The sequence below is a fragment of the Letharia lupina genome (genome assembly GCF_014066315.1).
Source record: "Letharia lupina isolate WasteWater1 chromosome Unknown contig_5, whole genome shotgun sequence".
Classification (NCBI taxonomy): domain Eukaryota; kingdom Fungi; phylum Ascomycota; class Lecanoromycetes; order Lecanorales; family Parmeliaceae; genus Letharia; species Letharia lupina.
Window position 1 is genome coordinate 1,046,852 of NW_023502974.1, and position 26,197 is coordinate 1,073,048.

Sequence of the window (26,197 nt, forward strand, 5' to 3'; positions counted from 1 at the left end):
AGTCTGGATAACAGAAAGTCCACAATGCAGCCAGAGCATCATCACAATCAGCCCAAATGCTATTCTACCTTTCATAATTTACTTTTCTTCCCACATGCAAACCCGCTACCTACTCTCAAACACTCAACTGCCTCTTCGATCATACCGTCAACGATATCCTTGGCAGGCTTAATGTCATTAATCGACGCTGACACAACCCCCATCAAGTACGGGAAGTCCACATCCCTATCCTCCTCCATATCATGTTCCATCGGCACCACGCCTTTCTCCACCAATTCCCTAACCACCTCGCCCCTCCTCTCCCAACCCTCGATATATCCATTCCTCCTCACCCTCAACGGCCTACCACTAACCACCAACGTCTTCACTGTATCTCCCCACCCCGCACCCACCACCGCCTCCTTATGCCCCTGACTACACCCCGCCTCCTCGCTCGCCACGAACCTCGTCCCTACCCATACACCCACTGCTCCCATCATCAAAGCCGCCGCCAAACCCCGGCCGTCATAGATCCCGCCTGCCGCAACGACCATGCCCGCCTTCCCGCCCAGCATACGCGGACGGTACCGCGCCGCGATATCCACACACGCAGGGACGAGTAAATTCGCACTGATATCCCCCGTATGCCCACCCCCCTCGCCACCCTGCGCGCACACGATATCCACACCAGCCTCGAACGCCTTCTCCGCATGCCTTGGATGCCCCACCATGTTCATCACCATCACGCCCCCGTTGTGCAACCGCTGCACCACCCCCTCCGGCGGGACACCGACCGCCGAGACGAACAGCGTCGCCCCTTCTTCAACAACGACATCGACGAGCTCGTCCAGCCGCCCTTTCGTATAGTCGTGGTTGGTTTTCCGGGCAGTGCCGCCGACGGCGGGGAGCGCGAGGTCGACGCCGAAGGGGAGGGTGGGGCTGGTGAGGAGGGATTTCAACTCGCGGATCATGGCGCGCAGTTGGGCGGGGGTGTAGCCTAGGCCGCCGATGACGCCGAGGCCGCCGCTGTTGGACACGGCGGAGGCGAGGGGGGCCGTGGAGGTGTGGGCCATGCCTGCTAGGAGGATGGGGTGGGTTATGAAGAGGAGGGTTGTTAGCGGGGTGGTGAGGGTGGGGGTGAGAGAGGACATTGTTGGGAGGGTGGTTGTGTAGTTGAAGGAGGAAGATACGTAGTTGGGTTGGACAAGAGCGAGGCACTGTTTTGTTGTTAGTGAACGAGCTGGAGAGCAAACGGTGGGGAGCCGAGGTCCAACCGACGCATGGCCGCCAAGCACGTGGAAGAGGACATAAGCCAACACGAGATAGCACAAGAAGTTTGTATAATCACGATGATTTATGACACAATGTATGCTAATGCTTCCACAGTCCTCATCATCGCACAAATCGCGCACTCAAACTCGCAAAAGCATCAGGACTGTGCCGACCATTTACGCTCTCCTGACTGACATGCCTTGCGCCCCCCGGCTCAATACCATTCGCAGCGTTGGCATTGCCCGTAGCCGACTGGAATGGATTTCTACTCCCGGATGAGAGCTGCACGGGCATGGTCACGCTCCGCTGTCCTTGCTTGATGCCTGGAGACAGATTCGCGATAGATGGTTCTGGTGATGGGGCAGCATTGGGATCATTCGGGAGAGGTGGCGGTGCCAGCTGAGGATAGTTGTACAATGCCAAAATGCTCGACTTGTCAATGCGGCCGGTTTGCTGAGGCTGGAGAGGTTGGGGCTGATACGGGTTAAACTGCTGAGGTTGCTGTGGTGGGGGCTGCGCAGAGTACTGTGAAGGGTCGGTCATCGAATGTTGCGGCGCAAAAGGGCTGGAGAATTGCTGTTGCTTGAACTGTGAGTGTTGATTCTGCTGCTGCGGGAGGGTTTGCTGAAAAAATGAATCTTGCTGGACCTGCGGAGAATAGGCTCCTGGCGACTCAGTAGAGTAATTATTCATGTGTTGTTGAGGTATAGAAGGTGGCTGATATTGCTGAAATGGATTATATGACTGCTGTGTATCTGGTATCTGAGGAGTTGATGCGTACGGATTTGTAGATGGCGGTAGGACCTGCTGTGTCGTCTGATAGAACGGATTATAACTGTGATTAGGAGCGCTGTTTTGTTGTACATATGGACTAGATTGGATGTATTGCTGAGGCATCTGTGGTACTGGAGGTGTCATGGTCTGGAAGCGTGTGTCCTGCGCCGGTGGTGGCTGGCTCGGATAGCCTCCTGTAGCGTTAGGAAATAGTGGTTGCTGCTGCTGGGGAGAAATCTGCATGCCGGAAAATGCTCTTTCTAGAGGCACATTTGCCGGCTGCTCGTTGGGAATACCGAACGGGTTGTATGATTGTGCTTGCGACTGGTATGGATTTGAATAACTGAAGCTCCTATTTGCTTGGGCTTGTGATTGGTCCATGCTCGGATATGATTGTTGTCCTTGCAACTCGGTGCTCGGCGCAGATGTGGCACCATCGGCTGCAAATGAAATGCCGTTCACGACACCAGTGTTCTGGGCGGTCGATGGTAAAGAGGGCAAAGGTTGACTGACAGCAATGTTCCTGGCCTGATTTGGTGTCCTTGACCTCGATGTAGGCGCGCTGCCTTCTCCAAGTCTGACAAGGGTCTCAAGCGCCCGCTCCAGATTCCCATTCATGCCCTTCAATATGCTTGCATTGCGTTTTTCATCCGCGAAACCCATGGCTGTTAGCTGGGCTAGCTTCGCCTCTATCTCTCCTCCTCCGCCTCCCACGCTGGCTCCAAATACCCTCGATTGTTTGTTAACCCGAATTGGTTCTGCACCGAAGCCATTAACGCTATCATGAGGTGAGCGAGGAGGAGAGGCCGGCGCGTTTCTGGACAGAGGAAGCATTGAAGATGCGCTACGTAGGCCAAAGCCAAATCGCTTGCCTGGCTTTGGTGGTAATGGAGGTGGCTGGTCTTCTGAGCTGCGGGTGCTGCCCGTATCATTGCGAGTCGCTGGTCGTCGGGAATGGCCACCAGAGAATAGCTGTTGATCGTACTTCTGTTTTATAAATTTCTCCAGTACCGCATCAACCTCATCGACATCCAAGGGTATCGGTGGCTTCGTACTCTGAGGATTGAAGGTTCGATTGTTATTGACATTGCCATTGCGCCTCATGCTCTGTGACCACCGTAAGTGTATGGACATCGCCCCCCTGGGTAAACTTACATCAACTTGATCATTGGACCAGCTGTCCATGCTCAACGATTTGACCTTGGAGATATGGGTACCGAGCTTGCGATGGAGCGAGGCGCATCGCATGCATAGAAATATGCCCAACTGAAGTCCAACACCCGATGTCAGCCATGTTTCCTCCAACCTGTTGCTAGCAACCCTATCCACTCACACTCCAACTGGCCCATCCTATTGAGGCCACAGTCAGCATGGGAAAAGCTATGGATGCACCGAAGTAGGAGGAGGGTACCTGGATTCCTAGCTCCACAGTCTGCGCATCGGTCATTACCTGGAACGGTCTTGACCAAATCTTGAAGGGCTCTCTCGTTGCGCGCCTGGTGACGCTTGCTTAATGCGGTGGTCATATTGTGATTATATATGATGTAGATGGTGAGAATAGAATAGAATATGGAGCCTTCCGGTTGCGAGATGCTCCACGCCGGCCGTACAGTAATCCGCGTAATCCGCGGGAGAAACAATGGAAGGAATGTAATTCAGCACAATTCGCAAATCATGCAGAAAGGAGAGCCTTAGCTTGGTGCGGCGTTGTATACCTAGTTCTGAAGATCTGAATAGTAAGTTAGTAGATCGCTAAAGTAATTCAAACAAACTTAACGCTCCATCGGTTGATTCGTTCAGGTACTTTATGATATGCGTTATGATATGGCGATCCTTATGATATGGACAGATCTAACCGAATCAAGTTGACCTAATCAAAATAAAAGAGACCTATGTCAGATCTCTATTGTCCCCCGAAACGTGAATGTCTCGTGTCATCTGCGTGCCACAAAGTTCTACCTCGGTTCAGTGGCCTCGCTCGTGGATGAGGGGATTTCTCCGTCCAGCCAGATTAAACTCACTGCGTATTAATTAGGGCCCCCAGGTTCTGGAAAAAGCAAGGGAGCAAATAGCCCAGTATGGCGAAACCAAAACTCGTCCTTTATGTTGACGTTGTCAGTCCATTCGCTTACCTTGCATTCCACATTTGCTATGTAGGTCTCTTTTCTCTTAGAAAACAATTGCGTTCGTGCAAATCTGTTGTCACCGTTCTCCATTCGATTCTCGGACAAATAGTCTGGTATCCTGTTATTACGGCGGTTCTTGGTATTACTTTGAGAATCCCAATGACTGTTGAAGTCTTGGATACGATCTAATCTTCAGGAATAATTTACTGATTCTACTTTTCGAAATAGACATCTCCCGTTTTCAAAGGATGCGATGTCACCTACGTCCCTGTGTTCTTGGGTGGGATCATGAAAGCGACGGGAAATAGACCACCTCTCCAGATCAAAAGTGGGTTTCGCTCTTACGCCTTGCGTCTTGCAAGAAATCTAAGTGTCGTATAATAGACAAGGGTGAATGGATTGACAAAGAGCGGCTCCGCTGGGCCAAGTCATTTAATATACCCATGGCTGAGGGCAATCCTCCCGGATTCCCTGCCAACACGATCAAAGTGAGATTTCAAAGGACAACTCCTCTCAAAGTTAAGCTCATCCTCCGGCAGGTCCAGAGAGCTTTAACTCTTGTAGGAATTCTGCATCCACAGAGATTGGCAGAAAGCCTTGCTGCTGTCTTTCATGCATCGTTTGCGGAGCACAGACAGGTCCATACCCCGGAGAGTCTCACGCCTATTTTCGAAAAGATATTTGGGGAGGAGGGAACAAAGGAAATACTGACAAAGGTAGGCATCGAGCGGGTCTGGATCCCTGTGTCAAGCTAATTCGACATCCTCGCAGTCGACAAGTGACGAGGTCAAGCAGCTTTTGACAGCTAAGACCAACGAAGCGCTTGCAGAAGGCAGCTTTGGACTGCCATGGTATGTTGGTGAGTTTCTGAAGTCTGGAAAAGCATGGCGATAAGCTGATTAGACAAAGCTACCAATGCTGAAGGAGAAAAAGAGTGCTATTGGGGATTTGATCATATTGCTCAAGTCACAGATCATTTGGGACTCGAAAGGCCAGGATCCGATAGTATCAGTGGAACAGGCTGGCGAGCCATGTTATAATTATGTACAAGAGCAGCACGCAAAATTTTCGGTCACAGGAAAAAGGACCCGGGCCCATTTAGAGCTTTCCCATCCTCACCAACGGGAAGACTCATCGTCCTTCAAGGTGCTCGCACTCATGGTGGCTTTCACAGCTTCCGCAGATGCCTCACAAACACAAGCTTCAACCAAACCCTGATCAATTTCCCTCCTCCTTCGTCATGCTCCTGTTTTGATCACGAAGGAATTCGGATATCTTCTCAGGATGGGCTTCATCTACAGCCGCATGGTGGCTCGTGTCTCCTTGTGCGCTTGCTTCATCGGTCTGACCGCTTTGTCCGGTTACAGATTGCTGCAGGTAACTTATACCTGTGAATTTGGATATGATTAGCACGCGGAGAGATTGAGCCCAGAGATTCCACCACTTACCCTTGTCGAGCAAACTCTGGCTGTCCCCACTGCCTCCTGTGCCTTCGCCAGCAACTGAGCTTAGCTTGTCACCTAAGCCACCTCGTCCACCGGCAGAGCTCTGCTCGTCCGCTTGCGGATTCTGGCTTTTTGGGTTGTCCATAGTGAAATCTGTCTTGGGTTTAAAGGATTGGCTCTGTTGATTGTCCATGGCTTAGGATGTCCGGTTTTTCAAATTCCGTAAAAAGGATGCTCGTCGTAGCAGTTAAGGCTTTGCTGCTGGGAGTGAGAGGCTTCAGACTGCCGAACGGGAGATAGGCATTGATAGGAAGTAGGCGAGTTGAACGGCTTCCTACTGTAGTCGCCGTCTTCTCCAGCTACTGAGTTGTAATATGACGATCGATGGTGTCTCGGATACATCCGCTGTCACTCCAGCTCTTAAAAGTTTCTCAGTTGCGAGACGGCGTTGCTAGAGATCTTACACTCCTGGCCGCAAAGTGAAGAAGGTGCGGACTTTGGTGGGGCACGCCAAGCCGACATCAGGCCATTCGTTCTTGCAGCTGTTAGCTACGTACACGTCGAGCAATGCCGCCAATCCCCGTAACCATCGTGACGGGATTCCTAGGTACGCGCTATCTCTGGGTTGGATGATGCACCGCCAGCGTTAATCCGCTAACTACCAGCTCAGGCTCCGGAAAAACGACACTCATCCTTAACCTCATCCCGCAACTACCGAAGACCTACGTACGTACATTTCGGAGCAGATACTTCCTTTTTCGTACTGAACATGAGTCGCAAGACATATTTCGGGAGTATATTGACCTGTCCTGCCACCCGAGAATTGTCTTGTAACTCAATTTTCTACCTTGCGAAGCAACGCTGACCCCGAAATGTACGTAGAAGCTCGCCCTCTTGAAGAACGAATTCGGTGACGTTGCTGTCGATTCTCAACTGGCCTCCTCGTCTGCGATTGGAGGGGTGCAAGAGCTTCTCAATGGCTGCATCTGTTGCAACCTGGTCGGTCAACTCGGAGATGCTTTGGATACCCTTCGCAAAGATGTCCATCCAGACCGGATCATCATCGAAACCAGTGGGTCCGCGTTCCCAGCAACTCTTGCCATGGAGGTGAATAGATTGGGAAGAGAGACAGGATACTACGCGCTTGATGGGGTAATCGTCGTCATTGATGGTACGTATTTTCGGAATCCATCTTTCCTCCTTTGAACCAAGTCTTGAGTATTGAGACATGTCCTGGGAGTTTCTACTCCGTAGACATGTTCCAAGGCTCAATGTAATCCCTTGCATAGGCAATACTGACTCTGAAATTACACTGAAGTGGAAAATTGGAAGGGGTACGAAGATACATCGTACACGGCAAAGATGCAGGCTCGCTACACAGATCTGATAGTGTTCAACAAATGGGAGCTGGTCCCCGAAAGACGATACGAAGACTGTTTGGACAGAGTGGGGGATCTCGAGTTACAAGTCGCCACAGTCAGATCCGAAAGAGGCCGAGTCGACCAATCTGTTCTGCTCGGGTTAGACAGTGCATTTGCAAAGATGCTCGACCCTTTGTCCAATACACATGATGATCATGACCATGATCACGCGAAGGACCACCAAAGCGAGGTCGAAGTTATTTCAGTCACCCTATCGTCTGAAGACATAATGCATCACGGTGTCAACCTTGACTCTCTCGAGACCTTTTTGCTCTCCACCCCTAAAGACGAAGTATATCGCATCAAAGCAATAGTAAAGGCCTCGCGCCCACCGGCTTCTTCTGGGGGAGATGTTGAGCCAGCGGTTATACATCAAGGGCAAACAAGCGCCAAATACATCTTGAACTGGGCATTTGGCCGGTGGACCTTCACTCCAATGAGTTCGGCCATACAATCGAGTAGTGCGCTTTCGTCTAGAAATTCGAGAAGTGGCTCGATTGTTGAGATGCCAGAGGGCCTAGAGATTGACCCTCTTGTGCGGATGACGGTCATTTTAGCCCGTGGCGAAGCCGACAAGTGGAAGAAACGCATTGAGACGCAGGGTCATATTGAATCGGAAAACGAAGATGGCAAAGCAAGACTGCAAGTCACGAAGATCCTGGTATGAACTTCAGAGTAATGCGTAACTGCGTCCGTTTATCTCGAGCAATTGAGAGCGACACCGCAGTTCTGAGGCCGAATCCTTGTCCACCAGGCGATGGTAGACGATAAGTCGGGTTATATTGACTTGGCCTTCTCGGATACTGCCGCATGTCCTGAACCCCTTTCTCCCGCAAGAAATATGCAAAGCGAAACTTTGGGGCGCGGTGCCTTTTCACTTTGGTCGCATTATCTATGTTGCTTTTTCGCAATTACTGATGCAGATGATCCGGATGAAACTCTCCCAGCAATAGATGCACTGTGGGGTTGTATCCTCTTTCCGAGAACGTACCAGGTCGAAGCCGCACAAGCGCGACTGGTTGGCTCATCCACTTATTTAACCAAAACTAGTGTATTTAAGCTAGTAGAGGAACATCTCCAACGGTGACTTCAGGTGTGGCGAAGTTGGAGCGAGCCATCCAGCTCTGGCATGCATCTTTCAGTCCTCAAGAAGTGCCAAACAAGGTCTGCTAATTGGTCACTTGCGGATGTTTTATACGTCTCTCCTCGTTCTCTGATCTGTTGCTCCTGTATGCAGAGGGTCTGTACAATTGTCATTCTTCTTTATCTAGGCCTTACCAATGGTTTGCAAGACATTGTTGGAAATGATTTCCAGCCACGTTTTTGAGAAAAAAATCCCTTCACAGTGGACTCGGTTGCCTCCAACTTCGCTTACGCATTCTTTGCCAAAATATTTTACACCCTATATAAGTGCATCTACCGTCTATACTTTTCTTCCATTGCGAAACTTCTCGGGAGAAAAATGGCAGCGTTGACCCTTTGGTATCATTTCTACTTTGGCGTTGTCAAACGTGGTACTTATGTTTGGCAAATCAAAGAGATGCGTGAAAATTACGGTTTGACTGTAGTCATGTCCGTTCAAAGCGTGCGCAAAGCCGGATCATCCTTCCTGCCCCAATCGTCCGCATCATTTCGTACGAACGCTCTGTGGCAGATCCAAGATTCATGGACAAGCTTTACCCCTACGCAGGCCAGGAATGTGGAGAGGTGGTCTTGGGCTGTTGGCATGGTCGGCAGTTATGGGATGCCATTTGGATCTGTATGCCACAATCTTCACCGATTGAGGCGCGGAGCCATCAGCAACCTCTTCTCAAAGACCTCTGTGCGGAAGCTTCAACCCGTGATTCTAGGTCTGATTAACAAGCTATGCAACAAGGTCGAAGTAATATGAATACTGGTCAACCCGTGAACATGGAGTATGCGTACTCCACTCTTATACAGGATGTCATCCCGGAGTACTCCTATTCCGACTGTAGCAACATGCTTGGGTTGGAAGACTTTTCACCTAAGCATCATGAGTTCCAGCAACGGCCTTCAGAGCTTGTGGACCCGTAAGAAATATTCTCATATCGCTTGACGATCTTTTACGTCCGTTGCTGCTGACACGAATCCAGAATCCAGAAATATCCCCTTACGCTTCCAATTCTGAAGCTCTTCCCTGACTGGACGGTGTGGCTTACGAGTCCGCTCTTCGCCGAGATCGGCACATTGCTAAAGACCTTTGACCATAAAGTCGAGTCTATCTTCTCAGGCAAGGGTAGTCTTGGCTCAGACTTGCACCCCACAATTATCACTCGCTGCGTGATAGCCCTGATCTCCCAGCCTCAGAAAAGACCATGTCTCGTGTTTCAGCCGCCGCCGAAAGTCTTGTTGGGGCAGGCACTTTGACCACGGCACATATGCTTAATATGACGACGCACCACATCCTCAAAAAACCCGCCGATTTTATGTATAATGTGCATTGAGTTTGGAGCCGCGATTCCCAACGCTGCCAATAATCCATCGCTCCGAATACTCGAACAGCTTCCCTGCCTCACAGCAATTCTGAACGAAGGCCTCTGCATATCATATGGCACCATCCATCGCCTACAACATGTTCACCCCAACATAACCCTGACCTTCAACGAATGAACCATACCACCCGGCGCACCTGTCGGCATGAGGTCTCTCTTCATGCTCGATGACACCAGGGTATTCCCGAACTCACGCCAGTTTAAACCAGAGCGCTGGCTAGGCCCCGAAAAGGCAGAAAGACCGAAGTCTATTTTAATTTTGATAAAGGCCAGAGGATGTGTTTGGGCAAGGGATTGGCGCTGGCTGAGATGTAGATGGCGCTTGTAATGGTGTTTGGGAGAATGAGTGGGAGGATGAGAATGTTCGATACGGAGAGAGAAGGGACGTGGATGTGAAGCATGACTTCTCGTTACGAATTCGAGCTTTGAGAGTCGGGGTGTTCGGGCATTATCTGGTGAGGGTGGTGATGTTGAGTGATCGCGTGAGGAGTTGACCTTGGGACACACGGACTAGGGCAACGCAGCTTCCTTTACTGTATTTTGGGTTCGGTCTCATCGCTTGAAGTCTGACTGCGCCTTCACTTTTGAGTCAAAAGACCGTTCTCATTTCGCGAGAAAAAGCGTGAGACTCAGCGTCGAGTTCCGTTCTCGAAACTAGAAGCACATGGTGCACCAACCATATGGCATCGCGACAGAAAAGGCCCAGGGGGGGATATTTCCGAGGACCTCATGGAAGGTTGATGGATCCTTTTCTCTTGGCGTTTCAAGAATGTTTGGTCGCTACCGCGAAGGAATATGGGTAGCTTTTATACCTCAGCCAATGCTAAGAAAAATACTATTAGCGTACTTATAAGGTGGCTAAGCTAGATTTATATAATAGCTATATCAAAATAAAGCGTAACGATACTAATATCTTACTATTATTATCGCTATTATCGAAAATCTCTTAGCTATACTCGCTAATATTGCTATCGATTAAAGTGAGATTTATATAAGAGATATAATAGAGTTTATATTATAATAAGAGATCTCGCTATCGTCTTTTATAGGGCGGAGAATAACTTAATAAGGCTAGGCGGAATTTGAGTGGGAAGACGTTGTTATTGTTACGGTATCTTAGGGTTATTAAGACGAAATCTAATAAGAAGATTATCGCTATCGTTCTAATATTTCTAGCGTCTCAAAACGAAATCTACCTTGTCGTCGCTTTATGAGGGTTTTATTAGAGGGTTTTATTAAGGGTTTAGCTAGCTATCTAGCCCTTATTCTCGCTATCTACTAAGACCTTTATAGAGTTAATAGACGCCTGCAATTTAAATATATTATAGTTAATATTAATAAGATTCTTTAAAATTAATTAAACTCTCTATTAACGAATTAGCTTAATAGTTTTTCTAAGTATAATAATTTATAACGTCGAGATATAAGCTCTATTATTATTCTTCTATAACGCGATATTCTCTTTTAATTTATAGCATTTAATCTTAATCTTATCGAGTATCTCGCGTATCTTAAATATATACTTATTAAAATCGTTCGATTTCTTATAAATATTCTTAATAATATATTTCTTTATTATAAACTTATAGATCTCGAAGTCTCTCTCTTAAAATATATAGGTCTATCGCTCTTAATTATTATTGCTAAAAGCGTTATTTATAAAGTAGAATTATTAGAAATAAAAGTATAGAAGCTAATATTAATAATAAAAGAGATATTAATAAGAGAGATTATTCGTTAAATCTTCTTTCGATATTTTATCTAAATAATTAGTAAATAAAGCTATTTAAGAATAGAATAGATATATCTCCTTCTATAGTATTCTTTATCTTTCAAATTTATTTAATAAGAAGCTCTTATATCGACTTAGAAAACTTTATTAATACGGGATATTAAATATATTTAACTATTTAATAAACTCGCTATTTAAGTATAATCTTATAATAACGAAGCTTCTATTAATTATCGATCTTTAGAATATATAATACTATATTAATAAGACTAAATTTAAATATAGTTTCTTTACTCTTCTTATAAATCTTAAGTAAATAATATTATAATTCGATTAGATTTATATCTAAAATCTAAAGTAGTAAGTATAAATATTATTTAATATAATATCTTTAAAGCTTTCTAGTTTTTAGCTATTAACGCTTAATATATTTTTATTAATCTTTTAAAGTAGCGTTTAATACTATATTAATTAATTCTAGATAGTTAATATATATAAATTAAAAGTAGAGTACTTTATAAAGATATTCGAAGAACTTCTTATAGTTATTAATACTTAACTCTTACTTTAATATTTATTTATAATATCGATAATATAGTAAATATTAAATCTCTTATTTGCTTATTTTTAGATTATAAAAGACTAGCTTAATAGCTCTCTATTTAATTAAAGAGTTATTAGTAATTATATATTAAAGAAGCTAGCTATCTCTTCTTTTATACTATTTCTTTATTATATATAGAAATATTATTATAATATTATTATTCTCGAATTAGAAGATTATATAAGCGTATAAAATCTATTATCTATACTTACTACGAGCCGCTATAGTAAATAGCTTTTACTTAAAATTATTACTATTATATATAAAATCTATAAAAGCGAGATACTCTTATTTTTTTAGAAAATTAATATAAGCTAGTCAAATAGAGTTAGCGTAAATTTATAATAAATTAAAATACTATTATTAAAAAATATTCTTCTACTTATATTTCTTCGCAAATATAGTTATATAAGTAATCTTATTATTAATCTATCTTATAACGATAATATTCTAAATAAAGATATTTTTCTAACTCTTTAGATTAGTTAGATAAACCTCTTACTACTCTAGCTAATCTACTTTAACTTTATAAATTTAATTATTTAAATATATTCTCTTAAATTTAGCTCTAGCGTTATAAATATAAATAAGATTAAGATATTTATTTTTAATAGCCTTTAGAGCGTTAAGATTAGCTATCTATTTAATTTTCTTTATAACTTAATAGACTTAAGCTATCTTATATTCTTAAGCTACTTACTTACCCGCGATATTTATAATAAATAAGTTAATCTTAATAGCGTTTATAAAGTCTAGTATATAATTATAAATTAAATAATAAGTCTTATTCTCGTAAAAAAATAGTATAATTAATATAAGAATATTACGATTAGATAGATTATAGTACTTAATTATTTTCATCTTTATTTCATAGAGCTAATATATTCGAAGATTCTTATTTCGATAACTATAAGTTTTAAACTTAGTAATTTCTTTATATAGACGATTTTATTAATAGAATAATTAGATACTCAACTTAATAATAGAATTATTAGACTTATTATATACTTAGAAATTATTTATAAATAATTATAGTTAGATAAATTCCTTAGTCGTCTATTAGATCTCTTCTCTTATATTAAATAGAATCTAACGAATTACTTTAATATTCGACGATAAGACTATAATTATTAATTTTAAATAGAAAATAACTACTTTATTAATACGCGTCTTTCTTTACTTAATTCTCTTATAAGACTCTTTCTAATTTATCGACGCGTTTAAAAAGATCTTAATCTTATATTTTAAGAAGAAAGAGAAGAAAGAAATAATAGATTTTAATAACGATAATCTAGACGCGTTAGAATACGTAATCTTACTCTATTTATTATCACTATTATTATTATTCTCTTTCTATATTAGAGATAAAAAGTTATTATCTAAAAATTTTATCTTCGAGCTACGGTCTCGATTAATATTCTTTAAATTGCTACTATACTAATCTAACTTCTTTTAAATATTCTCGAAGCCTTTATACTAAGAGAGCTAACGAATACAAAGAGAAGACGATATTAAGGCTATATAAGAGGGGATTATATAAAGATTTAACAATAGCGAGGTATAGAAAGGGTAAGAGGGTAGAGGGTGGTGATAGCGAGATATAGAGAAGACGGTAAGATTAGCCAGGATATATCCTCTATTTACTACTGTAATCTCTTACTAATTAGGGGAATATAGCTAGGTCGGCCTAATAACTCTCCGGTATCGTACACTAGCGTTGGCTGAGGTTTAAAAGGAACCGGAATATGACTGCGGTTCTTCTATTCTGAGTTTCGCTGCCGCAAGGATCCAGGAACGATAGGGCGACGAGACGGTTGTTGTATAAGTACGTGCTTTTCGGCCATATTTTCTTGATCTGGGGGAAAAGATCCAAGTTACTCCTTTTTGCAAAACCATTTGCGGGAGCGCCCGTTTGGCAGCCACCCCACCAAATTTTCGCCGTGATCTCAGTAGTAGTACTCTGTCCAATGCTCCCAGTACTACTCTCAGTACTGCTCTCAGCAATACTCTGTCTAATAAACCCAGTAGTACTCTATCCAGTACTCTCAGTAGTGCTCTATCCAGTGCTCCCAGTAGTGCGCTATCCAGTGCTTCCAGTAGTAGTACTCTGTCCAGTGCTCCCAGTAGTGCTCTATCCAGTGGTCCCAGTAGTGCTCTATCCAGTGGTCCCAGTAGTAGTACGCTGTCCAGTGCTTCCAGTAGTAGTACTCTGTCCAGTGGTCCCAGTAGTGCTCTATCTAGTGGTCCCAGTAGTGCTCCCAGTAGTGCTCTGTCCAGTGGTCCCAGTAGTGCTCCCAGTAGTGCTCTGTCCACCTACCTACCTACCTACCTACCTACCTACCTACCTACCTACCTACCTACCTACCTACCTACCCTCACTGCTGCGCAGCTACCTACCTACCCACCCACCCACCCTACCTTACCCCCACTGCTGCGCGCAGCCACCCACCCACCCACCCACCCACCTACCTACCTACCCTTACTGCTGCGCAGCTACCTACCTACCTACCTACCTACCTACCTACTTACCCTTACTACTGCGCAGCTACCTACCTACCTACCTACCTACCTACTTACCCACACTGCTGCGCAGCTACCTACCTACCTACCTACCTACCTACCTACTTACCTACACTGCTGCGCAGCTACCTACCTACATTGCTGCGCACCTACCTATTTACCTACTATGTCTAGTGCTCCCGATACTATTGAGAGTACTGGACAGAGCACTACTGGGTTTACTAGACAGAGCACTGCTGGGAGCAGTACTGAGAGTAGTACTGGGAGCATTGGATAGAGCACTACTACTGAGAGCACTGGAAAGAGCACTATTGGAAGTAGTACCGGGAGCACTGGACAGAGCACTACTACTGGAAGTACTGGACAGAGCACTGCTGGGAACACTACTGGGACCACTGGATAGAGCACTACTGGGATCACTGGACAGAGCACTACTGGGATCACTGGATAGAGCACTACTGGGATTACTGAATAGAGCACTACTGAGAGTACTGGATAGAGTACTACTGGGTTTATTAGACAGAGTATTGCTGAGAGCAGTACTGAGAGTAGTACTGGGAGCATTGGACAGAGTACTACTACTGAGAGTACTGGAAAGAGCACTACTGGAAGTAGTACCGGGAGCACTGGATAGAGCACTACTACTGGAAGTACTGGATAGAGCACTGCTGGGAACACTACTGGGATCACTGGATAGAGTATTACTGGGACCACTGGATAGAGCACTGCTGGGACTACTGGATAGAGCACTACTACTGGAAGCACTGGACAGCGCACTACTACTAGGACCACTGGACAGAGCACTACTACTGGGACCACTGGACAGAGTACTGCTGAAAACACTACTGGGACCACTAGACAGAGCACTATTGGGACCACTGGATAGAGCACTGCTGGGAGTATTGGATAGAGTACTACTACTGGAAGCACTGGATAGCGCACTACTACTGGGACCACTGGACAGAGTACTACTGGGAGCACTGGACAGAGTACTACTGGGACTACTACTGGGACCACTGGACAGAGCACTACTACTGGGACTACTGGATAGAGCACTATTGGGACCACTGGACATAGCACTACTAAGAGTAATACTGAGAGTAGTACTGGAAGCACTGAATGGAGCACTACTAGCAATACTGGGAAAGCATTACGGTGGCATAGCGATAGCGACAGCGTGGCTGTGGAGGCCTAAAAAAAGCTATATCAAGTTCTTCGGCAATTAGACTATACACGGCTTTATATTTAGACGAATCTACAGCTGACCTACAGCTATCTACCACGAATTTAGCTTCTGCGTACATTTGGCGGTGGTCACGGCGAAAATTTGGTGGGGTGGCTGCCAAACGGGCGCTCCCGCAAATGGTTTTGCAAAAAGGAGTAATCAAGCAAGTTGTCTCCTTTTTTCTCCCTGAATATCTCTCCAGGCCCTTCATTTGGCTTTTTGTCCACAGGATGGGTCCAGAAATACAGTACGACGATGAACCTCAGGAACCAAGAGAGAGAACATTGGAGATGTCACTACCTTCATCCCAAAATGATGATAAATCCCAAGAAGTCAATCTGCTACCTTCTGCCCAACCAATGACACCCAACAGAGCAACCCGGCCCATCGTTACCCCCAAAAACCCACCACTCTATACCTTGAAGCGCCAGAAAGACTTCCGCGACAAAGACATATACTTCGCCATCAAATGGGCATGCGGTATCCTAACCGTCGCAGCCTCCATCGTCTTCGGTATCTGGGCGCCTTTGTCTTACGAAGCCACGATCGCCGACAACGATACCCAGAACTCCATGGTCACCGTCCTCTCAAACGCCAAAGATCTGGCTTCGACGGCCAACATCATCGCGTCGAACGCACTGGACACCGCAAGCGCACAGCGCGAAGCGATGGCATCACTGTACAGCACGATCGGGCTGATGGGACAGCTGGCCGTCATGGAATTCTGCTACGGGCAACAGGTGCGGTCCCAGTCATCCGAGATATGGACTTGGCAATCCGCTGACCCTGACAGACGCTGAGCGCTTGCGGTTCCTACGTCCAGGGAGCGGAGCATTCGCTCGAGAGCCTGATCGATCGACTAGGACACAGGGCGGTTTCGACCGCTGCGACTGAGGCGGCGGGGCCATCTGTCGCGACGGTTACCCCGGAAGGTAGCGGCGCTGGAGCTGTTCCTGATGCAGCTCCTCCTCCTCCTTCCAATAATGCAGCTCCCGATCCTGGCGCAGCAGCTCCGACGGAACAGCAATCGGCATCTGGAGCTGCTCCGTCTGAAGCGCGACCGACTTCAGGAGCGACTCCAAGCTCAATACCAGGACCTACTGCTACGAGTCCAGCAGCTTCTCCGTCCACTAAAAAGGCGCCAAGGCTTCCTGTCGACGCAGTCCTAGGGATTGTATTTGGTCTGATTGGTGTTGGGGGAGCTATGTTAGGTTTCTTTGTCTGGAGGATACGCAGGAGAAGACTGATGCTGTCAGGAGAGTGAGCAGATCTAGGCAGGAATCATGTTCCATGCCTCGAATTCTCGATGCTAATTGTCCTTTGCTACACTCATTTTATGCAATGCACTCACTTCCACTTCTCCATGCGCTCCGTAGCCCATTCTCCCCTGACGTGCATCAACTCGTAACACTCATCACTCTATCTATGCACTCTGGTCTTCAATCTTCGTCATCGTCGTCTGCAGCAATGCAGACAGCGATGCCTCCAACGTCCCATACGCTTCGTTCTGCAAATCATGCCTCTCGACCTCTTTTCCGCGCGTAATCTTGACCATGGCACGAAACTTCACACCCGCAGGGCTTGGCTGGCACAAAGCATCGACCTCGATCAGGTGTTCGCCAGCGTTGTATAGATGCTTTGCATAACCTTAACATTGCATCACGTTAGCCTATGTGATGCATGCTCAAAGTGCAGGATAGGGTGACGTGATTGGATTGAACCGACCTGAGATCTGACGCGTCATGGAGGCGTTGGCGCCACTACTTGGGTTGTTATGGGGATCGTTCTCCATGGCGTCGGCCTATTCATGGCGTGTTTCAGCAAGTCATCTGCGAAACACGTTGTAGCAGTTTGAGGAGACTTACCGGCTTGGAAGCGCAGCATGCTCTCATAATCTTGTTTGAACCACATGCGCATGGCCGACGGCCGCAGCATTCCATTAGACGTTCTTTGGAGCCGCAAGGGCACGGGAGAGTCGTGTCAAACCAGTAGCTAGGCATTTTGGTGCAGGTGGACATCTTGCTTTGCGCTGAATCTTGTAAAGAGCTGTTGTGATAACGTGAAAACCGGGTGCGAAGAGTGGAGACTTGTATCTTTGCCAAAGTAGCGAGGAGCGGTGAAGAGATCATGTGCAGGCTTCAAGTATTGACGTGTCTACCCGCAATCTGTTTGGTCTTTCGAGGTGTGCAGCCGAGACTTTCTCCAGTGAGCATAACAAGCGCCACCATGCCGACGTCACCGTGCTGTGACAAACTCAAAAGGGATTGTAGAAGTGCAGGTCTGGAGAGCGTCCTGATGCATGAATCTAGATCGTTTGACTCCAACCTCGCCGCCTCTTGGCATTTTGAAGCTCTATATCCTTTAGAATCTCGAGACACAGGTGTTGAAGAATCCTAAAGTTCAAGGCTGGGTGTCTGGAAGTTGCTCGGTTTGTGACGATGACTGTGGGTGTAGCCGTCCAGCACGAGAGATGGAAAATGAAGCAAAAGAATGTCGCAGTCTGTTGGCTCTAGGAAACCCCAGGGTCATGGGTCTTAAACGACTACCTCGTGTCTTGGGGGCTTGTATCAGGTGAAAGTAATCTTCTGTCTGGTCAGATCCCTAAAGACATCATCAAGGGCCTGTCTCTTCCTTTTCCTGCTTTCGTCCTCATCTTCATCAACCTGCTCGGCCTCATCTTTTTCAAGCTGGATATCCGCCTTCGTCCTGGGCTTCCATGCCCTAATGAGACCATCTGAATGCGCAGAATACACTTCGACATTGCCATTTCTCCAACCAAGCGAAGTGACTCTATTCCTGATGTTTCGTTTTCCAGCGCTTCCACTAGCCTGAGCGACAGCTACACCAGGAGCCCGCAGTCGGTTAAGCAGCGTGCCCTCGAACAAATCGAACATCAATATTTCCTTCTCGTTCGGGTATAGCATGACCTGGGAGCCCGAGACTTGCCTAGGTGCGAGTAATGGCAATAGGGTAGAAAGATGGGTGTTCTTGATGATTGGACCAAAGTGCGACAGAGCATTTGCGCCAACTCCTACATCCCAGACCCGTACACGTTCATCATGACCAGCAGTGACAATGTGCCGCCCATCCTCTGTCCAGACTACACCGTTGCAAGCCCCGATATGTGCTTTGCCATGGTTTCGGGTACGGGCATTTTTACCCCTTCCATCTTCACCGCCAACTCCAACAGAGTCGTCCATATCCAGGACTCCTAAACTTCCAGCACTCCTTCGAATATCCCATAGCCTGACTGTTCCGTCTGAGCCACCACTGGCCATGATATATTCATCGTGCGGGCTCCATGCTACCGAGAGTACTGCACCTTGATGACCGGCGAGCGAGTGCGCACTAGCACCCGATCTGAGATCCACCAGTCTGACAGCAGGATGCTGCGTCGCGCACGCCACTAGGAGATGATCCGCAATGGGGGACAAGGCATGAGAATAGACGACTAAGTTGAGATCGAAGGACGCAGATGGAGTGAGTGTCTCTGTTGCATAAATCTTCAAGGTGTGGTCGTAGGAGGTGGAGAGAAAGGCCAGCGAATCGAATGGGTAGAAGGAGAGATGTGTGATGCCGAATTTATGAGCGGAAGACGTTTTGCTCGCTTTCACGCTAGGATTGTAAGTGCAGCGATTGAGTGAACACTCAGCGCTCTCGAGATCCCATAGAATAATTGAGGATTCGGCGCCTCCTGAGAGCATGCTTGAAACCCCAATTAGCCCTCGTGATCCTATTTCTCTCGATCCTTGAGACTTACTACCGTCCCTCGAACCTGTCAACAGCAAGACAGTTAACGCCAGCTTTGTGCGCCCATACTTCACCCAGCTCATCTTCCTCGTCCCCATGTTGTTGCGCTTTGGTCAGCGCCGCTCCAGTGCTGCCGTCAAATCTTATACCGGGGGCCGCTTGTAGAGAGTTCAGGAGGCGCGATGTTTGGGCCTTTTGCACCGCATGAGGACTGATAGATCCCAGCGCACGACCGAAGAGATTGGACGTCATGCATCACGTTTCTCAAAGTATTGGACATAGCAGATGGCTGCTTTTGGAGTGGAACAAGGCTCTTCGCGCTTGGCGGGAAACGCGTCTCTCTCTTGACTTTGACTTTGAGAGTTTCCCAGTTTCCATCGTCAATACAAGATGTAGAGCTGAAGCCCCCGCAGTACAACTCTGATCAGTGCGATAGACCCTAGGCTCACCAGAAAATGCCGAGGATCTCAACAAAGACCACTCACTTGAAAAGGCCATGGCGAAGACACAGAACCACAAGAAGACAAAGCGCCAGGCTACCCTTTATGACGCTGTAGCTGGCACGTAACCTCACCATTTCCACTTTCCGAGAGCCTTCCTCTAATAAGTCACCCATAGGTCGCGTATCCTCAACCGGCTTCATTCCTCCAACCCCACGTGTCTCCGCATATCGCGACACCCCGTCCTCCAGCACCGTCGCCGTCCCACCAGAAGAAGTGCTCTTTCGCCGCAAAGGAGCTCCTATACGATACGAGGAAGATGACGTCTACTGGGCTGATAGACATTTGACCGACAAACAAAAATTACCGGAGTCGGACTTGCTGAAGGCTATACACGCATACGCAGCTGATTTCTACGGGCGGGCGGTGAAAGGGAGGGGTATGGTTGACTTTGAGAGTTTGGATGAGACGGCGCTTTTGGCGGTGGGCGTGTTATTGGAGGAGAAGGCAGGCGAGGCTTTGGGGGAGACGGGAGATTTGGCTTTTGTCGAGGGGGAAGATGATGAGGCCCAGTGGGCTGAGGAAGGGGCCCTTCCAGAGGAGGTCACGTCCAGTGGAGAGGATCATCGAGAGTCTACAGCTGCAGCGTCGGAGGTCACATCAGAGGCAGCGACATCGGACAAGGGGAACAGCGATAAAGATAAGAGAAGGCACAAACGGAGAAAGACGAGGCGTGACCATGACAGAAATGGGTAACCTGAGCATGTCGGTAGTACGCTGTGGACGTTATCACCATTCTCACCTGAGACTTCTCGAACTACGCCCATGGCTCGAATAATGGCCTTGACTGAGGTCATTGCGCCGAACAAAAATGTGGCAACGCAGGTTGTATATTTTGACATATCTAGAGAAATCCTATGTGCTTTGATCATGGACGATGAAAGAGACCTCCACTCTCGAAAAGTTGTTATTGCAATATGAAGTGCCCGACGTTCTAGACGCTATGATATACGGCCTTGGAACCTACGAATCAGGCTGGAAAGTTGTTGTGGCTTTCCGTAAGTCTTGACACCAGGTATCTTACGCCACGCTTCCGCTCCGCATATTTGAATCATGCACTAAGAACTGTCGACAGACTTCAACAAAGAAAACTTCAACAAAGAGGACTTCAACGACAAATCCACAAAGGGTGCATAATCATGACAATGGAAATTGCAAAGAATATGCTTGTTCTAGAGAATCTTTCTTTGTCGTTCTTAGTTCTCCGCGACAAAGCAAGCTCGGGACACTGCTGCTAGCAAGTCATATATTTCCTTGATTTCCATGCTGTTCCCCTTCTTCTGTACGTGCTACTACAATTCCACCACGATCATACATCACTAAAGACTGCGGCCCAAACTCCAGAATCAGCTCATCATTTCCGCAACCAAACAACACAACAAAAGACCATGCCAGCAGAGATTCTCAATCGACTCGAGGCCTCTATACCAGAGATCGAAGCTTCTTTCGTCAACGAAAATATCGGTTCTTCCATGAAGGCCGACAGTCTGGACCCACTTGAGTCCGAATTGAGGGCTATGAAATTCATATGGAAACTGCCCATCGTCTCCATCGATTTCCTTCATGAAGACGAAAAATTCTGTGGCATGTGTGATCGCAAGTACGATGACGAATTCAGAGTTTGCGGACGTAAAGAATCCCCTTGTTGTCTGCCATGTGGTCATATAGCAGGTCACCGTACGTACATTTCGGAGCTGACTCTTCCTGTTTGGTAAAGAAATTGAGTCGCAAGAAGACCTTTCTCCCCCCGAGACCTGTCTTGCAACTCCATTTCCTACCTCGAATAAACAATGCTGACTTCGAAATCTGCGTAGAATGCCTTCGGAAATACCTTTCTCCCTACGAGTGTGGGTTCACAAAGTGTCCTTTCGTAAGTGCCCCTTCTAATTACTTCTTCCCCTTTCACATCCTTGCTCGAGCCTCAAGACATGTCGAGGAGCAGAGACACATGTTTTGCTCCTCAAACATACCATCGGACTCGAGAAACCATTTGAGAAGAGAAATGCTGACTTCGAATGCTGCAGTGCAAGGTCGATTTCCCGCAAACGTTCACAGATCCAGTTGAGCCCACACTGGCTACTAGCGACCTTGCATGGGTGGATGTCGATGACCACGAGGTTTTAGACGAGGGGCTGAGCAGACAGGTATCGCAACTGTCAAAGGATTCCGGAGCACCAAGCGATGAAATCAAGCGGTACCTCAGCATCGATGAGGTTCTTGAGCGCTCTCGAAGCCAAACAGAGGATTATATGGGCACAGATGTACAAGACTTCGCCACTCAAGCTACCGATCCAGCGGAGATTGGAGACGAAGAATTCCCAAAGAATCGCAAAAATGGAGGAGGTCCAAGTCTTGCACGTGCTGCTATGAAGGCTGTCGATCTGATAGCGAAGAAATTTTAGGGGCCAATCTCAAGTTGGACAGGAAAAAGGCATAGCTTAGCAAGCAAGAGAGCCTGGGAAGTAGACAGTCAAAACCCAAAGCATTAGTGATACACTGCCATGTCTTTCAAAATGTGAGTCAACTTTCAAAATGTGAGTCAAAAATGTATTCAAGCACAAATTCACCTTCGCTGCTATCCATGTTGACCCATTGCGGTCACACTCTGATACTAATAATAACTAATCATCTCTACAAGTCTTCTACCTGAACCTACTTTGCGTCACCATCTGAACGCATTGTACCACTAGCCCGTTTGACCGTCAAGACCCTTTTTGCTCGCCTAAACGCCCTACTAGGATCTCCCTAAGGCTTAGATCCAGACGCGCATCAGCGGAGGGCCCAAGGAGCTTCCAATTCTAACGTCCTTCCTGGCTCTGCTCATCAGCGATACTCTATCTCTCGGGACCCCACAGCTCTCCACTTTTGGCTACCGTTGTGTGCTTTTTTGGAACCCCACCGAATTCGTGTTCGCTTCCGACGTTTCTGTTGGCAAGCAGATTGGATTCGCAAATCGGGCACCGAGTGGCTTCGTAGATCGAAAGATTGGAGAAGAGACTGGAGAAGAGACTGTTGCTGCCTAATAGCCCGCATCTGGCACCCGTCGCCTTATCATCGTCTTTCTTGCATAGGATGTGACCGCACGCTAGCTCCACAACGTGTTCGAATTCTTCGTTTTCAACGTGCGGTGCTATGAAGAGGGCCGCGACCTTGTCGCTGCCAGTCAGCTTCTTGGTGATTGCCGTAGGCAGATAGCCGATGGACTTCACGAGAGACATGGGAGGTTTCTGCGAGCTTACCGAAGTTGTGCTTGACATAAGCATTTTTTGAATTTGGTGATTAAAAGATCTCAGAGGATGTGGGTGGGCGACGACAGAGGAAAAAGAAGACGAAAGTGAAGTGGGGATGGAAGCAACGTCCTGCTGAAAGTGTCAATGGTGCAATGCTGCATGCTAGGTTGCCGGGCATGTGTTAAATACCCAGTGCTTTTTTCTAGCAGTGTTGCAAAGTATCATGACACAAAGAGCGTCAAGCTCGACTCTCTTTGTGGTTTTGGCCTTTTATCACAATCCATAATGGCTTTGTTCGACTTTGAATCGATGTGTTATATGTTTCTCTTTGTTTTGATTAGCACTCCCCTTGACACTTACGTGCATGCTTGACACAAATATCTATATTCCAGCACTCGAGTCTTACACCGCAGCCCCAGTTTTCTCAAATCATCAATCCCCGCACATAATTCCAGCATGGATTCAGCTTTGATCATCACTAGCATGGACAGTCCACTCCAACATCTACGATCCATCCGAGCAGAAGATCTTCCACCCCACGAGCAGGCATGTCATGTTTGTGGGACTCCCTGGGGGTTTCGAAAAGATGCTAGTGGTCCAATGGAATATCCCGTTCTTCTCACATGTGGATGCATTGCTGGCTCGTTGTGTCTAGAGCGATCGTTCGAAACAAGTCCGAGATGTCCTCTGTGCAAGAATGCGATCCGGATCATTGCGGGTGTTAACGCGCCGCTCAATCACAACACGAGGGCTCACTTACTTCAACTCGAGCTGAGAAGCGGTGTCAACGACTGGCCAATCCCATCGGTTGAGAGCCGACGAGAGATGCTGGACAGCGCCAGTATGGAGGAAGCAGAGCAAACGAAGTCTGACCTACAAGGTAAGCTGGGTGTACTGAACGGCTGTCACAGTACCTTCCTTTCCGTACGAGAGTTGGAGGTATGCATCAGCCTCGTCGACTATCGCCTTGGCACCACCACATCAGTTGTCGATGCCCTCGACGCATTCCTTAAATGCCCGCTGTTCGATCCATCGCTCTGGGTAAAAACCGCAGAAATACGTGCATATATGGAAGGAAACTCAACAAATCCCCTTCAATTCAAGTCCAGCTGCGGAAACTTCACAGATGGAGATTTGAGAGATGTGCTTATGTTGGTCAATATGCGAGCCGGTACCTCGTTTCTTTTGGACGAGTTGGAGCTGGTGGTGTCGTTGATGAATTTCATCCATGGCAGTGGAGTGGAACTCTTGGACGTTCTGGGATTGCGAGAAGGGGGGTTGCTTTATGTTCAGCCAGACTCGCTGGAGTTGCAACCGGCTGACGGAGAGCTGGTAAAAGTTTTCGGGACACTTGATATCCGTGTTGGTTCGAAGAACGCGATGGAGGATTTGGGGGATGTGTTTTCCCAGGCGGCCTTATAAGGCGGTTCCTTGAGCTGAGTGCGAATTCTGCCTCTAGGTCTTCTCGCAACAGTGGGACTGTGGATTAGTGGGTCCATTATGAGGCCATAGCGTTGGTGGCTATTTAATCAGCCGTTTCATCATTATGCGACTATGCGATATGCGATAGTAGGGAGATAAGTGGGTATGGCGAGTACTATTTATATGGCTATTGCATTAGAAGTAAGCTCTTTATTCAAATTATTCTCTTTAGAGTTATATTATTATTCTTCTTCTTTTTATAGTTAAGTCTATATATATTAGTCTTTATTTAACTATTATAAATATATTTTATACTCTTATATACTTTATAATAGCTCTCGCTACTATTATTAAATCTAAAAAAATAATTATACGAGTTATATCCGCCTTTAAAATTATTAAAAAAACTTTTAACGCTATTAATAAGGTCTCTAAAGCTCTTAAAGCTAAAAAGACTATTAAGATTAAAATATCTCCTCTCCGCGATAAGATTCTTATATCCGAAATACTATTAAAAATTATTATCTCAAACGAGATTAATAAAACGCTTTTATCTACTAAGAAACTTAAAATAGATTTTATAAAATTAATAACTTAGCTATTTAAGATTTAAGAAAAGCGAAATTATCGCTATTATTAAAAGAATTAAATTTATTATAAAGATTAAATTTATAAATTACGTTATTACTATTATCGCTATAATTATAACTATTATTATTATTACTTAAATATATTAAATTCGAACTTATCTAATTTTAAGTCGAATTAAAAAAAAAGAAGAGAGATCTTATTTTATTACTTAAAAGATAAGAAGCCCTTTTTTAATATTATTAAAAAATTCTAAAATATAAATATTAAATACTTTAAGTAAATCTTCTTTAAGATTTTTAAAATTAAAAACTTCGTTAAATTAATTTATATATATACTATCTCGATTAAAAAGAATAAGAATATTAATAACTATAATTATATAATATACTACTTTCTTATATACTCGATAATTATTAATCGCTTTATATATATAAGCGTGAAAAAAAACTTAAATAAAGCTCTTTATACGTATACTATTTATTTACTATAATTATCTCTTATCTATAAATTTAACTTTATTCTTACTTACTATCTCGTCTTTATTACTATACGCATTTAAAGTAATTAAAATAATTTTAAAGTCTAAAAAACGAATAATTAGAGCTATAGAGATCTTTTTATATCTCGAGAGATTTATATAAATAATAATAAATTAAATATCGATATATCTAGCCTTAATAAGCCCGTTATAATTAAAGAATTTAAAATTTATAAAAGTTTTAATTACTAGCCGAAAAGGTATGATATATTCTATAGAATATTTCATATTAAGTAATATTATATCGTATTCGAATATAGTATAAGTAAAGTCGAATATTATATTATTTTTCTAATATAGATTCGAGATCTTAGCGAGATATATTATAATATAATATATATATAAAATATTTTAATTAAGATTTCTATATTTATAGAATAATTCAACTAAGATAGATAGAATATATTTATTCTTTTTTATTAAGAGAGAGAGAATATAAAGAGTAATTTAATATAGCTATTTATCTTTTTATTAATAATAATAATTAAAATAATAATTAGAATTAGAAGCGTCTCTATTCTTTTTTTTAAAATTATAATATAAAAAAATATTCTA

At 45.2% G+C, this 26,197-nt stretch overlaps 12 protein-coding genes across 12 annotated transcripts; 6 read left to right on the forward strand and 6 right to left on the reverse strand.

Annotated features, from left to right (window-relative positions):
* Window positions 1–71: 71 nt before the first annotated feature.
* On the reverse strand, window positions 72–1,130 carry HO133_008569 (uncharacterized protein; the record flags this gene model as incomplete). Its single annotated transcript, XM_037299435.1, has 1 exon — window positions 72–1,130. The coding sequence occupies one exon, from the start codon at window positions 1,128–1,130 to the stop codon at window positions 72–74; it is 1,059 nt and encodes a 352-aa protein (XP_037155436.1).
* Window positions 1,131–1,371: 241 nt separating this feature from the next.
* Window positions 1,372–3,551, reverse strand: HO133_008570 (uncharacterized protein; the record flags this gene model as incomplete). The annotated part of the gene is made up of 4 exons (XM_037299436.1): window positions 1,372–3,132; window positions 3,181–3,291; window positions 3,359–3,375; window positions 3,437–3,551. The coding sequence occupies 4 exons, from the start codon at window positions 3,549–3,551 to the stop codon at window positions 1,372–1,374; spliced, it is 2,004 nt and encodes a 667-aa protein (XP_037155437.1).
* A 552-nt stretch (window positions 3,552–4,103) lies between these two features.
* On the forward strand, window positions 4,104–5,191 carry HO133_008571 (uncharacterized protein; the record flags this gene model as incomplete). The annotated part of the gene is made up of 6 exons (XM_037299437.1): window positions 4,104–4,178; window positions 4,380–4,479; window positions 4,536–4,639; window positions 4,691–4,867; window positions 4,923–5,010; window positions 5,061–5,191. The coding sequence occupies 6 exons, from the start codon at window positions 4,104–4,106 to the stop codon at window positions 5,189–5,191; spliced, it is 675 nt and encodes a 224-aa protein (XP_037155438.1).
* A 178-nt stretch (window positions 5,192–5,369) lies between these two features.
* Window positions 5,370–5,789, reverse strand: HO133_008572 (uncharacterized protein; the record flags this gene model as incomplete). Its single annotated transcript, XM_037299438.1, has 2 exons — window positions 5,370–5,539; window positions 5,600–5,789. 2 exons carry the CDS (start codon window positions 5,787–5,789, stop codon window positions 5,370–5,372), a joined length of 360 nt encoding a protein of 119 aa, XP_037155439.1.
* A 374-nt stretch (window positions 5,790–6,163) lies between these two features.
* HO133_008573 (uncharacterized protein) lies at window positions 6,164–7,684 on the forward strand (the record flags this gene model as incomplete). The annotated part of the gene is made up of 4 exons (XM_037299439.1): window positions 6,164–6,203; window positions 6,267–6,322; window positions 6,479–6,767; window positions 6,915–7,684. The coding sequence occupies 4 exons, from the start codon at window positions 6,164–6,166 to the stop codon at window positions 7,682–7,684; spliced, it is 1,155 nt and encodes a 384-aa protein (XP_037155440.1).
* Window positions 7,685–15,841: 8,157 nt separating this feature from the next.
* On the forward strand, window positions 15,842–16,875 carry HO133_008574 (uncharacterized protein; the record flags this gene model as incomplete). Its single annotated transcript, XM_037299440.1, has 2 exons — window positions 15,842–16,351; window positions 16,405–16,875. The coding sequence occupies 2 exons, from the start codon at window positions 15,842–15,844 to the stop codon at window positions 16,873–16,875; spliced, it is 981 nt and encodes a 326-aa protein (XP_037155441.1).
* A 159-nt stretch (window positions 16,876–17,034) lies between these two features.
* Window positions 17,035–17,503, reverse strand: HO133_008575 (uncharacterized protein; the record flags this gene model as incomplete). Its single annotated transcript, XM_037299441.1, has 3 exons — window positions 17,035–17,258; window positions 17,337–17,412; window positions 17,477–17,503. 3 exons carry the CDS (start codon window positions 17,501–17,503, stop codon window positions 17,035–17,037), a joined length of 327 nt encoding a protein of 108 aa, XP_037155442.1.
* A 675-nt stretch (window positions 17,504–18,178) lies between these two features.
* On the reverse strand, window positions 18,179–19,613 carry HO133_008576 (uncharacterized protein; the record flags this gene model as incomplete). The annotated part of the gene is made up of 2 exons (XM_037299442.1): window positions 18,179–19,316; window positions 19,372–19,613. 2 exons carry the CDS (start codon window positions 19,611–19,613, stop codon window positions 18,179–18,181), a joined length of 1,380 nt encoding a protein of 459 aa, XP_037155443.1.
* A 244-nt stretch (window positions 19,614–19,857) lies between these two features.
* HO133_008577 (uncharacterized protein) lies at window positions 19,858–20,557 on the forward strand (the record flags this gene model as incomplete). Its single annotated transcript, XM_037299443.1, has 2 exons — window positions 19,858–19,914; window positions 19,970–20,557. 2 exons carry the CDS (start codon window positions 19,858–19,860, stop codon window positions 20,555–20,557), a joined length of 645 nt encoding a protein of 214 aa, XP_037155444.1.
* A 692-nt stretch (window positions 20,558–21,249) lies between these two features.
* On the forward strand, window positions 21,250–22,263 carry HO133_008578 (uncharacterized protein; the record flags this gene model as incomplete). Its single annotated transcript, XM_037299444.1, has 3 exons — window positions 21,250–21,490; window positions 21,676–21,731; window positions 21,886–22,263. The coding sequence occupies 3 exons, from the start codon at window positions 21,250–21,252 to the stop codon at window positions 22,261–22,263; spliced, it is 675 nt and encodes a 224-aa protein (XP_037155445.1).
* Window positions 22,264–22,695: 432 nt separating this feature from the next.
* On the reverse strand, window positions 22,696–23,124 carry HO133_008579 (uncharacterized protein; the record flags this gene model as incomplete). The annotated part of the gene is made up of 2 exons (XM_037299445.1): window positions 22,696–23,010; window positions 23,101–23,124. The coding sequence occupies 2 exons, from the start codon at window positions 23,122–23,124 to the stop codon at window positions 22,696–22,698; spliced, it is 339 nt and encodes a 112-aa protein (XP_037155446.1).
* An 810-nt stretch (window positions 23,125–23,934) lies between these two features.
* HO133_008580 (uncharacterized protein) lies at window positions 23,935–24,513 on the forward strand (the record flags this gene model as incomplete). Its single annotated transcript, XM_037299446.1, has 2 exons — window positions 23,935–23,971; window positions 24,077–24,513. The coding sequence occupies 2 exons, from the start codon at window positions 23,935–23,937 to the stop codon at window positions 24,511–24,513; spliced, it is 474 nt and encodes a 157-aa protein (XP_037155447.1).
* Between the last annotated feature and the right edge of the window lie 1,684 nt (window positions 24,514–26,197).